Source organism: Anser anser, assembly GCF_964211835.1.
Source record: "Anser anser genome assembly, chromosome: 3".
Classification (NCBI taxonomy): Eukaryota; Metazoa; Chordata; class Aves; order Anseriformes; family Anatidae; genus Anser; species Anser anser.
Window position 1 is genome coordinate 121,633,329 of NC_139722.1, and position 17,476 is coordinate 121,650,804.

At 43.5% G+C, this 17,476-nt stretch overlaps 1 protein-coding gene across 5 annotated transcripts in view; it reads left to right on the forward strand.

Moving 5' to 3' along the window:
• Positions 1-17,476, forward strand: part of PCSK2 (proprotein convertase subtilisin/kexin type 2) — a 101,104-nt gene that overhangs the window by 71,371 nt on the left and 12,257 nt on the right. For all 5 annotated transcript variants that reach the window (XM_083829161.1, XM_083829163.1, XM_083829165.1 and 2 more), the window contains exons 7-8: positions 5,005-5,093; positions 7,863-8,038. In XM_083829161.1, the coding sequence (XP_083685287.1) occupies positions 5,005-5,093; positions 7,863-8,038 (265 nt within the window). The remainder of the gene's footprint in view (positions 1-5,004; positions 5,094-7,862; positions 8,039-17,476) is intronic.

The following is a 17,476-nucleotide window of genomic DNA, read 5'->3' on the forward strand; positions in this document are numbered from 1 at the left end:
AAATAAAAAATCTCTGGCTTCTGCATCTATCCCATAAAATGCCCTTTCTGCCAGACAAAATTGCTCCTAGCAAGATGTTAACATAGTCAAGGGTGCAGAGTCCAAGGCGCACGTATAAGGTGTGTTTAGTACCTGGTGATCTCAGCTTCCAGCATCTCTGGCTCTTCAGCATACTCGCCAGGGTCTCGGACAGGTTCTGGCTTCAATTTGCAAAACATGTTTCAGGGTATTTTCAAGGAAGTTTCCAAATGTCATCTAGATTTGAGTGTAATTGATGCCATCAGCATTTATATAACAGCAGCACTGAGAAGTTGGAATATTTTAAGAGTTTCAGGGCTCAGTCATAGTGCTTATAGAAATACATTAGACCTATTTGATGTGGTTTTCATCTCTAACTTAGTATGGCTGCATGAATGGCCTCTTGAGTTTTGGATGTAGATTGTTTTGTTGTTGTTTGTTTCTGTTTCTAAAGAAATCAATTTTACTTCAGTCAGGGTGGCACAACAAAGATGTGGAGCAGCTGTGCTTCCACCTCAGACACAGGCTTCCTGGAATGGATCAAACAGATTTAGGAGCTGTGGTGTCCTCGTTTATAGTCCTGCCATTTTTCAGCAAAAGCAAGATGCCAGTGATATTTCTCCTTCATTTCAGGAAAGGACATCTGACACTTTTAAACTAGCATGAATCCAATTAGTGAATGGAAAGTCAGAGAAAGACTAGGGCTCTAATTTGTGAAGGTCTGCTAGCTTTCTTGCTTTATTTATGCAAAGGATCTTTGTAGGAGAAAGATATCACTTAGCTCTGGAGCAGCACAGAGGAAAATTAAATTTAGCTTTAGTGGGTAATGGTAGATTGTGTCATTTTCAGTGTGGAACTTCATAAAACTAAGTGTGTTCTGCCAAGCCCCATTAACACCAGTTGTGCTGCAATCAAATATTTTATAGCAGGGCGCAGTTTGCGGTCCTCACATGTTCGGCAAGGTGGCACTGCAGACAGAGTTACCTCCTAAAGTCTTTTAAACAGGCCTGGAGCATCCTGGAATCAACAAGGCTTATGGTCTCTGGCCCCAGATTCCTCTGCCTAACTTCAGGCACCCAAGTGAAGAATCCAGAGTAAGCAGCACAGTCGCCTGCAACTTGATCTATAATTATTGAGAATAGCATGATGCAGGTATTCAGAACTGCAATCTCTCTTTCTGTTTCTTTTCCTGAGCAGACAGAGAGATGAGACTGTTTCAATGCCAAGTCCATTCCTCGCCTACACAATTCAGGAAGTCTTCAAGATGTGAGATTTCATGTTTTGTCCAGACTAAAACAAGAACCAACACACTGTGTCCAGTTGTTCAGGAGTAGTTGTGGCTGTTTTCCTTTGCAGATTTCTATGCTATATTGTTAATTAAGCTGATGTGCCCATCTATAAGCTATTGTCATGACTTGTGACTCCTGAATTGTTATTACAGCGAGGTTACAACTGTCTGCCTGTGACGGTCTGTCTATCCATATGTGTAACTGCACAGGTGCATCTGGATAGACAGTAGTTATACAGGACTGCCATTCAAAGAAGCCAATAAAGGCTCCATTTTGCTCAGTTTGCAGTAAGTTATGTATCTCCCATTGAATTTTATGCATGCAGGGGGATCACACTCAAAGTAGGATAGCGTGGCATTCCTTTTTCCATAAAGAATATGTTTCTGTGTAAGCAATTCAAGTGATTTGTGGAACAAGAAGCGGAGGGCTGTTTTTAAAAAAGATGAACCAAGGGGCTTTTGTGAGCTGCCAGCTGCATGTGCCAAGTAGCATTAGACTTTAAGAAAAAAGGGAGAGGTTTTTGCATGGAGTATTTCATTAATCACAGCTGCTCTGCTTCTAAGTACAGATTCCCTTTCCAGTTGGTGCTTTTTAAGGCTGCTGGAAGCACTCTGGCCTCTATATCTAAGAGCCACTGGCCTGTGAAACCAAGCACGGTGGGTTTTGGAAGGGGACAATTTGCTGCTTCGGGCAGGGAGTTGCAGGCAGGCAGTTTGGCTGCTGTTCCCAGCAGAGGCGCGCAGATGGCTGGGCGGCAAGGGTATTTATTCCCATGCTCCCCGGACTTTCTGCTTGACTGTGTTCAGAGCACAGCCTGGGGACCAAGGCAGCAAGGAGAACGCCGTTTTGGGATGGGGGACGCTGGGTGCAACACAGGGCAGGGCTGTGTTGGAGCGTGAGAAGCAGTGAGGGCAGTGAAGGAACCTGAACCAAGCCCAGTTCCCAAAAGCAGAGGCAGCCCCACAGCACTCAGAGTGGATTTCTGGTGCCCACTTTGGGAAGCAGCTGTGACTCCACCACCTACTCCTACATAACGTTCGGGAGCTTGGCAGGGACCACAGTGTGCCGTGTGGAGGTACCTGTGCACATCAGGGATAGCTCGGCCTCGCTGTACAGCCCTCTGACTTCTCGTTGTGAGTGTGCACAAGGCTCCCCATCTCACAGCACCGAGATTATGAATTTCTGCCGGGACATAAATAACAAATAATTATTTTCACTCCTGTAGCCTCTGTATTCAATATATTCTCTCACCCAGATCAGAGTTTGCTGGGCATAAAATTATTTACTATCTTGGAAATCTGTTTTCTTCAGATGTTAAAGAAAAAAGAAGGCCTTTATTTATTATGGATTCAAACAAAATCCCATTGAGTCTCCCCTTGGCTTCCAGACAGCGCTCATTAAAAGGGTAAAAACACCTGCTCCCCTCCTCCTCAGTTTTTCAATCGATACACTGGAAACCACGCAATAATTGAGAATTCATACAAAGGGATATAACAGCTCTTTCTACCTGCGGCGTTACCACACGAGTAATGGAGAGCTGCAGCACTACTGCTGGTTCTTCGCATGTTTAGATACAGGTGGAGTGGCACGTTCCCGAAGTAGTGCCCCCCTTCCTGCTGTGCTTCCCCATTGCAAACACTCAAAGGCTCAGAGGCTGCAGTATTAGGTGACTTAATTATTTTTATCCCCTGGTTTTAAAGATTGAAATTTGGTGATGAGATGACCATTGGAGAGAGAAGCTGTGATTTGGGCCCATGACACAGGTCACTTCATAGAAACCACAATGGGTTTATCAATGATACATGAACAGCAAAAAGGGCTAGATTTGAAAAGTCTGTTATTTGCCATTAATAATTCAACCAAATGCATTTGCAGTAACTCGCATGTGATTTTTTTTCCCTCCAGTCAGCAGCATGGTGTCTAAACCCTGAGCTGCTGGAACAGGTCTGCTTGCAGGCTCCATCATGCAGACTGGTGGAGAAGAGAAGTAGGGAAGAGGACCTTTTGGCGGTCCCTAATACAGTTTTTTCTTCTGTGATACAGAGTTCACCTGACAGCATCACCATTTTTTTTTTAATAATTTTTTTTTTGTGCCCCAGCCTCAGTCAAGCCAATTTTTTAACAAAGCCATTTACTCTGCTTTGTGGCTTCGAGCTAGCCCACAGGTGACTAGATAACGAATGCCTAGCAACCGTATATTTTTTTCACAGTTCCTTGAACAAGGGCACGAGGGAAAACCTGCTTGAATGTTGAAAGAAATTTCTCCAGCAGCTGAATAAGAAGTCTGTATCACTCACCCCTCTCCCCCCTTTGTAAAAGGAACTTGCATGAGATCGTGATCACAACACTGTCCATATGAGACCAGTCATTTTCTTTCTTGGAGCTACCTTGAAAAACACACTCTTCCAAGTGCAGCAGTAAAAGGGATGTGATGCTTCTCACCCCTTTATTAATTTTACACTCACCTTTGCCAGAGGTGCTTAAAGGGAGAGAGGGAGAAAAAAGCTGATTAAAAGAAAACAATCCTGCTGCCTCTAGGGGTGGTTCATCTGGGACTCTGTATAGCTTTCGCAACACAGCACAGCTAATTGCATGAATCCTTAGCATGCTGTAGGAGCAGTGCCAGCTGTAATGCACAGAGGGGTGGATGTGAGCGGTAGGAAGGATTCATATTGATGGACCATCTTAAAAAAACTGTCATCAGCATAGATTTTGCTAGTTGCTCTGCTGCTGTGCTATTTTTTAAAACTATATTATATTGCCTTTATTTATCTTCTCTGTGGTTTAATTTCTGTGATGAATTAGGAGAAAGAAAAATGCAATCTGCCTTCTTGCAAGCCTGCCTCAAAGCCACCAGCAGCTTCAGGGTCTCCGTTAAGAGCTGTAAAGCACTTCAGAGATGCCAAGTGTTCTTGAAACGCCACGTGGCAGCCTGAACCTGGACCTCGGTGTCAGAGACATTTCCCATTTGAGCTGAAAGCAGGAGGTCTGCGAGCTGACAGCTGCAGCCCCTTGTCTGCTTGTGGCTCTCGTGGGAATTAGGGGCTGGAAGAGGAGGGTACAGGTGCCCTTGGGTCTGGCCAGCCAGGCCACAGCTCTGGTGCCGAGGAATGCAGTGACCCATGTGGCTCTCTTCTGCTGCTCCAGCTTGATCTTGCACCACCTCTTTGCACAGCATTTGGTTGTGGGCAGGGATATGCTCCTGATACATATTTGAAGAGCAAAAAGGCAACTGGACCTTGTCCTGTGGGGCTCAAAATAACAGGTGTCACGCTGCCTAGTCACAAAAATACAGGACTTAATATTGATCTTATTTCTGCACTGTTCTTTCAAGGGACTGTTTCTGCTGCCTAATAGCTGGTAACAAGACAGAATTTGACAGCCAGAGTTAAAAAGAAAAGGGCTGAATAACTTTAGAACTAAATGAAGCATAAGTATGCATGTTAACCTCAGAGCAAGCATCATTCGTACTGCAGAGGGAAAATTGATTATTTGTGCTTCAGGAAGGAATGAGCTCATCCAAGGATCCTAGCACAGCGCTCGGTAGTTTGCCATGGAAGGGTTTTCCTCTGAAGCTCTGGGACCTGCCTACAATGAGGCAAAAACAGGACCAGGGTGATGCATCTTCATTCAGCCCATGCAGTTGACCACCGAATTAGCTGGGGCTCACATGGTGTCTCTGTTTTCCCCTCTGCAGCCACGGGACAAGATGTGCAGGAGAGGTGTCTGCTGCTGCCAACAACAACATCTGTGGTGTGGGAGTCGCGTACAACTCCAAGGTGGCAGGTACAGTCACAATCCAAGGTGTAAATGCTCCTCAGGCAAAACTGCTCCTGCAGGGACAGGTAGCATTGCCCAGGACAGGACTGCAGGCTGGCAGTGGACCACGTGTTTATTACTTCTCACAGCAGCAGGAGAGAGGAATTTCTCCATGGCTTTGTCTTCTCATCTAAGGGCCTTGCTTCTTTAATGACATTGCAGAGGAACAGTTCACCTCCTCCTTATGTTATCCCATTTGTACACCCATTTGCAGTGCTCCTTCCCTGCACTGTTGCAGAATCATTTGTGACAAATCTCATTTTGCAGGAGGTAAAATACAAATTTCTGCTGCACTTGGAAACTGTACTTGAAAAGGCAAATCCCATGCCGTTTGTATTCTTTAGGCTTTCACAGCACAGGCCCTGCAGTGCTGGGAATCTCTGCAGTCATTGCTTTCCTCTCTCATAACAAGGGATGCAGAACGGTAGGAGTAGAGGCACAGAGTGAACTGGGTGGTGCTTAGCACCCAGCATTCACACCTCAAGTGTGTTGGGTATTTTTACTTCAAACTAGCTTTTGTCTGTGCTGATAGACTGAGTGCAGTGGTTGGAGTGAGTTGAGCTCTTGGACAGCATGTGCCAGTGTAGTTTCATCCTAAAGAAATCCATTTTTCCCATTGAAAGATTGTTCCATGATGTTAACTAGGGCACAGCAAGTGGAGAGGGTTGCTTATGAATTTTAATTTCATTCCCTAATCCACACTAACAACTCCAGTGTGGATGCACTCATTGCGTCCTGGGGAAGGTTAGCAGTGGGTGTGCAAGGGCAGGTCTGCTCTGCTGGCCCAGTCCCCAGTTCGCTGCTGTGACAGAAGAGTCTGGGGAAGGCTACGTTCGCCTGTCACTGCACAATCCAAAGCCAAACTTCCACATTAGAAGGACACCAAGCAATGTTTGCTAAGCTGTTACCCAAGAAACGTCATATGAGAGTTAGTAACTGGCCAGGCAGGTCTAGTGCTTTTCCCTCTCCCTCAGCAGGGGCAATGTCTCCTTCACAGATGGGACATTTTACAGAGTTCACATTCTGGCAATAACTGTTTTTAGACGAATGTGATTTGAGGCATGGGATTTCATCACGTTCACATCTGTATTAATAGTAAAATCTACAGCTTCAAGCTGGTTGTTTAAAAATCAAGAGGTGAAGGCCTTTTCTCGTGACCAATAGCCTACAAATAGTCCTTCAGATTTGCCCCCTTCGTAGCAGAATCCCCACTGATTTTTGGGAACGCTAGCCTTTTCTACAAGAAGACGGTGTGCACTTACAGCACCACCCTGTGGTCAGTGGAAAATCAGAAGTTAATTGAGTTGGCAGTCTGCACCTGACATGATTCGGGATCACATTTGCAGGTGGAACTGGAAATTTAGTAAGCAGTGATCTGGGGAAATGTGTGTTTTCATTCTCATATCTATTTTTTATTTTTCTTTTTTTTTTTTTTTTCCCGGAAGTCAAGCCAGATTGCTTGGCTCCCCCTGTTGTCCCCTGTCTCCCCAGGATCAATCATTAATTCTGTGGTTCCAGTGCAGACCTTCAATTTACAAGCATGTCAGGGGATTTCTCTGCCATCGAGGTTCACTTAATCATTTCTAGATTGAATTATCAGATCAGGAATTATTCAGCTTTGGTCAGTTTTCCATTTGAAGTTTATACCTTGCCTGTTTGGCAAACACCACTCTTCCCAGCCTCATATTTGGCACACGGATTTTGTATGGAATACAGTGAAAGCACTGGCTTGTCAAACAGGCTCCCCACTGCTGTGCACACTGTTTGGCTCTGTGGTATTGATTTCTGTCCCATCTCTGTCCCGAAGCTGTTGGGAAAAACACTGAATTTCAACTCAAGGCTATAAATGAGATTTGGAATGTGTCTCTGGTTACTCGGGTCTCATCCGAAGGCCGAGAGGTTAGCTAGCAGTGCGACTGGCCTGTGAGGGGTATGATGAATGAAAGGGCTTGCACTGCCATCTTCGTCATACACTCTGGCTTGCTTGTGGCCAGCTCTCCAACATCTTATGAAGTCGACATGTCCTTGGATCGTATCGCATAAACTCTAACTCAATTTCTACTGCGATATGGGTTATAGCAAGCAGGTTTTATTTTTATTTTTATTTTTATTTTTATTTTTATTTTTATTTTTATTTTTATTTTTATTTTTTTCCTACAAATACTGCCCATGCTTTACTATTGTGTCTGTATGTTGAGACATGGATAGTTTTCCAGGAAATCATGGTGTACTATCTTTCCCCTTCCTGATTAAATTCTAGAGAAGAACCAAATTAAACAGAAAAATGACTTGAAAAACAAATGAAGTGTCAACACATCACTGAGTATAAATTACAGGGCGTTGAGTGGTGGTGGTAATCCTTATCCTTAGTTGTGTCGTGGTTTTACTTGGGGTAAAACAAACTTAAAACTATGATTTAAATAGCATTTTATAGTATTTAAATAATATTAAAAGTGAGATTGCTGAACACAAATGTTTTCAAATAGTAGGTGAAAGATACTCTGTAATTAGAAAGCAGTAAGGAGTTCTCTCTTTCTGGACCACACTGCATTGCTGCGGCTGGGTGTTTAAGTGCCGGCATCCTGCTGGGTAAACACACCCTGGTGAAAAGTGAATGACGAGTGCAGAATTGCTGAATGCGTGAAAATACCCGTAACTGGGGGACTTACCAGGTGCTGAGCTTTCATCTTGGCCTGGGTAATGCATAATTCATGTTTATGCTGATTAAACCCACAGGTATTCGAATGCTCGACCAGCCATTTATGACAGACATTATTGAGGCTTCCTCTATCAGTCATATGCCCCAAGTCATAGATATATACAGTGCCAGCTGGGGACCAACTGATAATGGAAAGACTGTGGATGGACCTAGAGAGCTAACACTGCAAGCGATGGCGGATGGTGTGAACAAGGTAACAATCCTATTAACTAATCAAGGTATCGGGGCAGAATGATATGTACACACTTGTACTGAAACCAGTGACAGGGGCGTACCTGATCCTCCGATAGATGTTACAGAGCACAATGCAGTTGTGTAAACTATCCCAACTTTCAGTATATTCGAAGGTCCGTTGACATTCTCTCTGCACTATTGTGGGATTTTTTTTTTTACTGCACAGTCTCAGGATACTGTGCTCTCCTGCGTGGAACTGTATTTTTCTCCAGTCAGCTTACATATGCTTTTCACATGCTATTGCAGTCAAAGTGGAAGAGCCTGATCACATCCTGGCTCCAGAGGCCTGTAAATAGCCCCTGCTTTGAAAGATGCCAGCTGTACTACTGACGTCACGTTGTCTGTTTTGGTGTGCTACCAGTTTAATTGTCATTTCGGACACAGATCACTCATGTGATCATAATTACAGCTGTGATTGTACCACCCTGTCTGTGGAGTAATATTATTCCCCAGTAGTGGGAACCTCCTTGTTTTATTCCCATCCTTTCAGCTCCTTCCAGGGACAGTCTGTTTTTTGTCAAAGACACTCAATGGCATCTTGGAATCTATTAAATGTATACTATATTAGAATGTCAGGTAAAATGCATGCCACAAGTTAAAAAAGAAACAAACAGTCCAAAAACAGTCCAAAAAAAACCCAAAACTTGCATGTCTCTTGTCTCTCTTTGGTGTCATGCAGTTGTGACAACCACAGTTACTCCTGCTGTTGTAGGGAAGGAGCCTTCTCTCTTTGTGGATTATAGTTGGGTTTCCAAAATGAAAAGATTTGAAATTCCCCAGAACATCTGGGGTGGTTTTGTGTGGGAGCTCTGCAATTACTCATTTTCCATCCAAATTATTTCTTCCTCTTGCCTGTGCCAGTTTCACCCACTCTTCATCACCACCTCCCTGTGAACAACACATTCAGTGTACCATGTTTGGTGACATGAGAATTAAATCTATTGCAGTGGTAGGTGGTGAAGCATCCAAAGCAGTCTCAGATCCTGAGACTCTAATGTTTTGCCTATAACATGAATTATGGGCATCTTCATGCTCATCTTCATGCTCTTGCCTACAAATTTGGCAACATACTCCAATAACTCAGGAAGACCTGTCACGAATTTCTCCTGAGTTTTCTCAGTTCTGTAGTATAAACTTTACAAACCTCTGACCAGCTCAAAGTCTCCGTGAAGTCAACTTACACAAGCTGGCTTTCTTCTCATACCTTTCTTTCATCTGTCTAGAGTTTCCATAAAGATTTTCTTGATCCCCTTAAATACTCCTGTCATAGGGAGAATCTTTCATCGATGTGTGACATGGTCGTTTTATGTTTAGCAACACTTCTGTGTCTTACAGTTAATGGATACTTGATCGTCCTTCCACCAATGTTGGTTGGAGCAGAGAATCTGGCTATAGAAAAATTCCTGTCCTGTTTTTTTGTTATTCTGCTCCATGAAGAACTAGTCTAAAAAGTAACAGAAAAGGCATGAATAACCCAGGCAGGGTATTGCAAACTAATCAAAAATGAGAGATTTTACCCTCTCAAGAGAAGCAGGTTTTAATTTTTAGTGGTTTTTTTTTTCGGTTTCTTGATATTTAAAAGAGTTTTCAATTAATTTGCTGTTGTGTCATCATGTTCTCTCGGTTGTGGAGTTGCACTGGTATTACACCTCTGTAATGTTCAGCGTGAGAGAAGGGATTTTTCTCTGTTGTTTTATTGTCTAGTCATGGTCCCATACCTGGGGGTGTTGGGCATACAACTTTTTTAATGCCCTCCCCTTGAATGTGTTTGCAGTTCTCTTTAAGAAATAATTTATAATATTAGGGTCAGAAGGACCCTGGGATAACTTAGGGTTAATGCTTGCTAAGAAGACAGAATGGTGATGGTGAGCTGCCCTCTGGGAAGGATTGCTCTCATACCATATCAGAAAGCATAAAATGAACAGACGAGCCTGCATTAGGAAAACAGTTCTGTCAAACAGCCATTGCAGAATTGGAGAGCAGAAGGGATAATACTGCATTCTACCTAAGAAAGAAATTGTTGTTGAGGAATGATTACACTTAATTTTACAGTGACGGTGTCGCAGCTATCTCTTGGCAATATACACACAAAAAAAAAGACAGCTCCCCACAAATAAATCCCTTCGCATTGTGCTCACAGCTTTATCTACCCTTGTTATGTGCATTACGTTTTCCTGTCATAGAAGAGTTTTGGGGTGTAATTTGTTCTAGTTTCTTTTCATGGAGAGCCAGGTTTCCCAGGATATTTCAGGGTTTCAGTGGATGCTGGGTACTCTCCACAGTGCTTTGAAAATCCCACTACAGGCTTCCCTGCATGTAAAGGAAGACTGACAAGCCTTTGATGTATTGCCATTCTACCTAGCTTACATCTACAGTCTATGCACCAAATTCTCTATTGGCCATACAAATGTAAATCTAATTTATGATCATTTTTCAGAATTAAAAAAAAACAAAACACTGTTATTAAAGAGAAAAGTGGTATCTTTTACAAACAGAGACAAATAAATGTAGGAACGCTTTTTCTTAGTCTAGGGCTGATTCTCACCAGAGTGATGGTCATGAATTAGTGATGAAGCTGAAATATTGGCAGGAAGGAAGCAACATGCTGAGAATAAAAATGTGTTGTTAAACTAAAAGCCATACTTTCAAATGTCCTGAAAGGAAATGTAAGATCTCTTGCGCAGAGCAAGATCAATATCCTTGCCTCTACGGCAGTAAACTAAAAAATAATTGGGAGTGATATGAAGTTCTTATGGGGAATATGCAGTTAACCAAGCTGATGAACAGTGGTAACATCTGCCTTGTTGCCACCATACTTGGGAACTCAGCTTAAGGAGAGACTCACAAGGGTTTCATCCTTCCCCAAACTCCATTCCACTGTCTTGTCCTTTTGGCATCCTCCTTCCAGAGCTGCAGGGATGCCTGGGGTAAACACTCACCTGGTGATTTTAACACGATGATAACTGCAGAAACTCGGAGACTTCTCGTTTGTGTGTCTGTTTATGTCTGTTTATATGGCTTGAAGGCATGCATTCATAACCAGATGGGCTAAGGCTGATAAACCTTCTTTCTCTTCCATTTCCCATTCCTGGCATTTGTTAAGATCATTCTTACCTTCTATCTTAATCAAACTGTCACTTCAGTATTATCTTCACTTGTGAGATAAATAGCATAAATAAAGGTAACAGTAAATAGTATAATTAAGGCCTGGAGAATCTGTCCATCACATTGGCAATTCCTTTATGGGCTCTCTTTACTAATTGCACTTCTACGGCTGAACACAATGGGATGGCACGTGTGAGAACTTGGTGTTGGTGTAATACGCACAATCAGGAGGTGTTGGGAAGCGAACTCAGACTGCTTTTTGTTATTTAGCTGTGATCCCAAGCATTTTTCACACAATCTGCTCTTCACTGTGTTATCTCATGACTTCTGTTCAGGGTCAGTAGTCTGCAGTGTGACCAGGTCACCGAATAGTGGTAGTTGCATTGCAAAGATAAATGAGCTCACCATGGGCACTTGAGAGTACAGGTTGAAATAGTTTCATACACGCAAACATCCCTGGGCTGCAAGGCATCCAGTGCTGGCTGCCAGCTGTGACAAGAGACCGCACTAGTCTGTGCTCGAGTCAGATATCCATGAGGGTGGCCTGCAGCCGGCTCAGGGACAAACGCTGCTGTGCCTGGTGAAAGAGCTGTCCAGAGAGCATGTGCTGCTGCTCGCTCTTTCTCTAGACACATTTGCCAGGAGCTACAATGGATTTATGTCATGAGATTTTATTATCTGGCTTCTAGACGCCATCTGTGGACAGCAGCAGGCTATGGCATCTAGACAAAAGGTATAAGTTTCTTTACAGCCTCAGGAAGACACCAGCCTAACGTTGTTCTGGGCTGTCCTGAGATAGCTTTCCCCTGCACCGAGACCAGGCTGCTTATATGCTCAGTTGCATTGCCCCTAATGTGTTGTACATTTGCATGTGTATTTTCTCTATGAGCTATGGAGGGGTATTATTGCAGATGTAGAAATACAAACTGAAATTCAGAGCAGAGCAAGAAACCATGGTGTTGGACCCGGGACTAAGCAGCCCAAATACAGCAGTGCCAAATACAGCTAGCTATATCATCCGAGTGAGAGGTTCTTTCATTTCAGAGAAGGGGGAGTGAGTCTGTAGTAGCCTTTTATAGATAGGGCTGGCTGGAGCAGTGCTGTGTGATTTACATCTCCCTTGTCTGACCTGTGCTTCCCTGTCCTGAGGACCAGACAACTTGGGGTGAGGGGGGCAGAGAGAGGCAGTAGATGGCATCCCAGTGGTTGCACAACTCTCTTAATTCTCTTAATTATGGACTTTTGTTCTCTGGTGCCTTATATCCAGAATTATATCAGCAGACATCTAATACTGTAAGTTAAGGAAGAGGTAACTAGCTCAAGAACTAATTCCACCCATGCTTTATGGGTACATCCCATCTTTAATGCAACACCCAGAAAACATTTCTTTCTTGCTGTTTTATGATTTCAGTATTTCCAGCTTCAGCAATAGAAATTTAAAGCAGTAAAAAGAAGTTATCAAGCTAAGCTGGTCCCTATCTATTGCATTTTTTTGATGTAGTCTTTTATATTAGTAGGTTGCAAGGAGTTGCTCATGGACTGAATTAATTTCTTGAGACTTCGCCAGCTCAACCAGAATACATAAGCCATGATCCATTTGTGCATGTGCTGGTGCAAGTGTTATTGCTTCCATAATATGGTACTACCTAAGAAAATGCTGCACGAGTATAAATTGCCAAGGGAACAATATTAAGAATTTATAGTCTCATCATGGCTCTGTAATTGGGCTCACCAATGAAGGAAGAAAGGACAGCTTTAAAAATGAAATATTTCTCACTTGCCTCCATTCAAGGCCACGCACATTGCATTCGTGTTTGAAATATGTTGAGGATAGCGTGTTATTGAAGTATATGCAGTTAGATGCCTCTAACTTTATTTTATCGGCTGAACAGCCAAGCGAGGATAGGGGAATTAGTTTATGATACGGCAGCCTTCTGATTACTCCATTTCTAAGGAAGCCTTACAAGCTTCTTTATACATTGGGAGCCCTTTACTGTCATATTGCTATTGTGTCTGGAAATCAAACCACATTATAGCCCCACATGAGTGTATTATATCTGTTTGGTATTCTGAAGCTGCCCCATTTATCAGGTAGGAGGGATTTTCAGGCTTTGGTAAAACAGCCTGACCAGCTTTTCTGACCTTGTGCTGGGATACACCACCTTTCACTGTGTACATGGCCCGGGTTTGGAGATCTGTCTGTGACCATCTGCTTTCCTGCCATGGCTCAGGGAACGGCCATGCCTCTCTGAGGACAGGACAGGAGCAAATCCCAAGTGCCCCTGATTTCTGTTGTGATACTGTCTGCTTCAGGGATGCCTTGGTCACCTGAGGACCTTGGCTCTTGTAACATTTGTGCTTCATGTGTTCCTACAACAGGGTTAAATATTGCCCTTCATAAAGAGTCAAATGACTTTCATGTAAAGAGCAGAAAGCTGCTGTATTGCAATAGCGTGGGCCTACATGGCACTATTTCTAAGTTCCAAATGTGAATAGTCTTTATTGACATGTAAATTACTGTTTTTCTAAGGAAACAAGATGCTAATTTAGCCTCAAAATGTAGATTTTGCTGTCTCACTGACCCCAGGAATGTTTTCTGCCTAATCTCTGTGCCACAGCTCAGCAGCCATGTGCCTTTGCCTCCCAGCAAGGCCGGGAACCTTTGCACAGCGCTGCAAGAACCACAGGTGAAACTGTGAGGCCAGGGAGCATCACACACACTGGGAAGTCTGCGCAGAGAAACCAGCACCACCGCTGGTGGAAAGTAAATTGGATGTTTAAAGTCTTTTTCCTATTGAAAGTCTAGCTCAGAACTACTGAAGAGAAGATGTGATTGGTTTTTACCTATGATAGCAGTACCAGAATTAGGCCTGCAGAACTGCTGGACTAGAGCAATGCATTATCACTTGCAGAACACAGCCCAGGATCAAAAAGGCATGGCTAGTTTAGGCCAAGCCAGAGCATTTCACTTGAAGTATTTTGCTTATTCTCACAGGTCATTGAGTTCTTGCTCGCTTTAGTGAAGCAGATCAAATTTAAATCAGAGAATAATTTTGAGAGAGAAAGAAGAAATGTTTGAGCAGGCTGATTTATTTTATTTTTAGTTAAAAGTTTTTTTCTCAACATTTTCCAAGTTCCCTCCCCATTTCCCTGCTGTCTCTCTTCACCAAAACTGTATTTTTTCATTCGTTTCTCTTGGATAACAGAAGTCTATCCAGTCTCAACAGTAATTTAGGCATAGAAAATTGCTCAAGCATTATTTTTAGCCAAAGGAAGTATTAACATTTGCACAATTAATTGGGGGTTGGTGGATGGGAGTTTAGTACTCTTCTGTGACCTAATAAAGACTGGAGTAAATTACATAAAGCATTTTGTTAGGGTTTGACAATTATAGGGCCCAGTTCTTTGACTATCTGATATGCAACAGTCTTTTGTACTTGGGTGATAATTACTTGACCCAATTAGTTTTAGAAGTCTGCTAGGAGAAACCAGTCAGCCAGTTACTGAAGTCAACAAAATATGAGATGAAAGCACGAGGAAGCCTGACTGAAACGCAGCTCCAAGTAATGGCCGTCCTCTGCATAACAGCCGAGTGTGTGGCCATGAAGAGGGAGAAGGGCATTCCTGGTCCTGCCAGAACAGCCTGTCCTCCCTCCTCACCGAACACCGCGGGGTGAGACAGACCAGCCAAGGGCCACCAGCAGCAGCCAGTTAGAGCAGGATAACCCTGCTGCCGTTCCGTCTGCACGGCACTCCGTGATGCGTGGCAGGAGTCTGCTCTGTGTTTTCATGCTTGTCCTGCTTGGAAACTTAGTGCTGATCCCGATCTATGACTGAAGGATTAGGCCAAAGAGAAGGGTCTGCATCAGAAATATGCTGTAAAGACCACGATGTTCCTTCCATCCAGCTTTAGCAACCCCAGCGGCCAGGCTCTGGAGGAAACAAATGAGAGGAGCCAAAGCAGAGGCTGTGCCGTGTTAGAGGCCCAGCTGTTACTCACACGAGCACTTGCAGCCTTGACAGGAAAGGTCAGGGAAGCTGGAGGAGATCTATTTGTCAAATACCACCAGTTTTTATCTAGAAAGTGTGATCCAGGAATCAAAACTGAGAAGCACTGGCTTAGGCACTCGCCCAGCAAGCGTGACGAATGAACACAATAACAAGGGAAAAAGAGCCCAAGATGTACCTCAAGTTACCTAAAATGAATTAGCCTGCAGTCCCCTGCCAGCTCACTTTTGCAAGATAGTTGAGTAAAGATGTTTTACTGGGATTATGCTCTTTAGAAGATGAGAAAATGGGTAATAAAGTTTCACAGAGATATTTTTTGTCGGTAGCACAGCATCCCACGAAGAACACTGGAAATAGAAAGCCTGCTGTTTCTGCGGAGAGTGCTTCTCAGTACTGTCTGTGACTTTCTGAGCATTTAGCCTTGCCCAGGATTTAGTTCTGGCTTAGTGTGAGTTGAGATGTGGGCCTCTTTTGGGCTACTCCCCAATGCACTGAGATCCATTTTCGGCTCTAAGCGTGAGTTACAGCTTCAGATGGCTCAGAAGTGTGACTGCCTGCTCTGCATTGCTTTTGGGGGAAATGAGCAAGTTTTAACAGGATTCTGGAGGAAAGATTCTCTGAAATGTATCTTATCTTGCAGTCTTCCCTCTTCTTCCTAAATCTTCCTGCAGACTCCCTCTGGTGTTTCTACCGTACATTACTGGCAGCTTCTCCAGTCGTTTTTGGTCTAAATGTACAGCAGCCTAAGTTGAGTGACACCACTGATACTTTTGAGGTTCATTTAGGGTTGAGATACGAACAGGAGCTTTCAGCTGGCTTTGAATGTGACACATAATTGACCCCACTGAGATTTTTCTGGTTTAGACAAATACCATCCAGAGAATTGAAAATTCACTCGCCCTGAAGCCGTATATTTCTGCCTTGTACTTGGAACAGTGCTTAAGGACAGGCAACAAACAGTTTGCCTGTGCAAGCTATCCAGCTACTGCGGGTCTGGCAGCGGGAAATGTAAGCAAACAAGTCCTAAGCATTATTGCAAATAATGCACTTGGACTGCCATCAGCTTACTCCAATAGCGTTTGATTGCTTCTCTTTCTGGTCCTGGCTAAGAGGGAAATGAAGTTGAAATTAGAATGTTAAGAGGTAAATTACTTTTTTTTTTCCTTTAAAAAAAACCAACAACACTAAGCCATGCTTGTGGATGTGACTGCTCTAGAAGTGATATCCTAAGACCATTCTCCCATTACACTAATTGCATGCATAAAACCTGCTCCTGCTCAAGCCCAGATTTCAGTTCCTCTCTGGATTCTACCCGACCCCTCCAACATCTGTTTTGCCTGTTTTATGCCATTCTGCCACCAACCCCAGCCATGGGGGGTAATGCTTTGCAGCGATTCCCACTTTTGGCAGCATGGAACAATTTGGCAGGCAGGGCCAAGTCTGCTTCCCTACGCTGAATGTGGCAGAGGCTAACTTCTAGGTACCAAACTATTTCTGTGAATTTATTGCATGAAAATGGTGTGTTTCATCTCCCTTCTTCCCTGGAAAGAAAGAGTTGTTGAAGAACGGGTCCGTAACATGCCAAATGTCCTGTTTCTGGCACTTGCAGCCACCTGCTCTCTGTGCTGGGCAGCAGCCTGCCTTCTGGGGATGGACGGAAACGTGCTCCAGCTGCCCCTGAGGCTGTCCAAAAGGCACAGACGGTGGCAAGGTGCTGTGATGGGGGCTGTGGGCACAATGGCAAGCTTGTGATGTAGCCTGGGAAGCGAGTCCAGAGACCACATTTGGGCTCTGTAAGGTAACAGCAGTCAGAGTGCAAGATGGGATATATAAAAAATTGGAAAAAAAGCATAACTGTTTTCATTGTGCAGGGTGTTTTGCTTGTTTGTTTTGCTTTTTTTAATAATTTGCTGGAATTGTTTTGTTTTTATGTATTTTTGCAACAGTGTCCTCTTCCCTTAGAACACAAATGATTGATCTTAGATCTTTGTGGGAGTTCTCAGGCTGATTTCAGTAGGCTTTCTCATAGTTATCATCTTTATTATGAAAATCTCTGTCCTGAGATGTTATGTACCCCAGTGGCAGCAAACCTGCTGTGCAATTCAATAGATTATAATGCGACTCACTAACATGCTTGAAATAATGAGGTTGCTCTGTTCAGTGGGGTATGATGAAAAATAGAAGCTACTGCTGGGAGCTCAGATTTGATTTAAATTCCTTGCAGAAAAGGTTCCCTATTAAAATACCACTGCAAGTTGCTACGTTTGTGTATTCCTTAACTTCC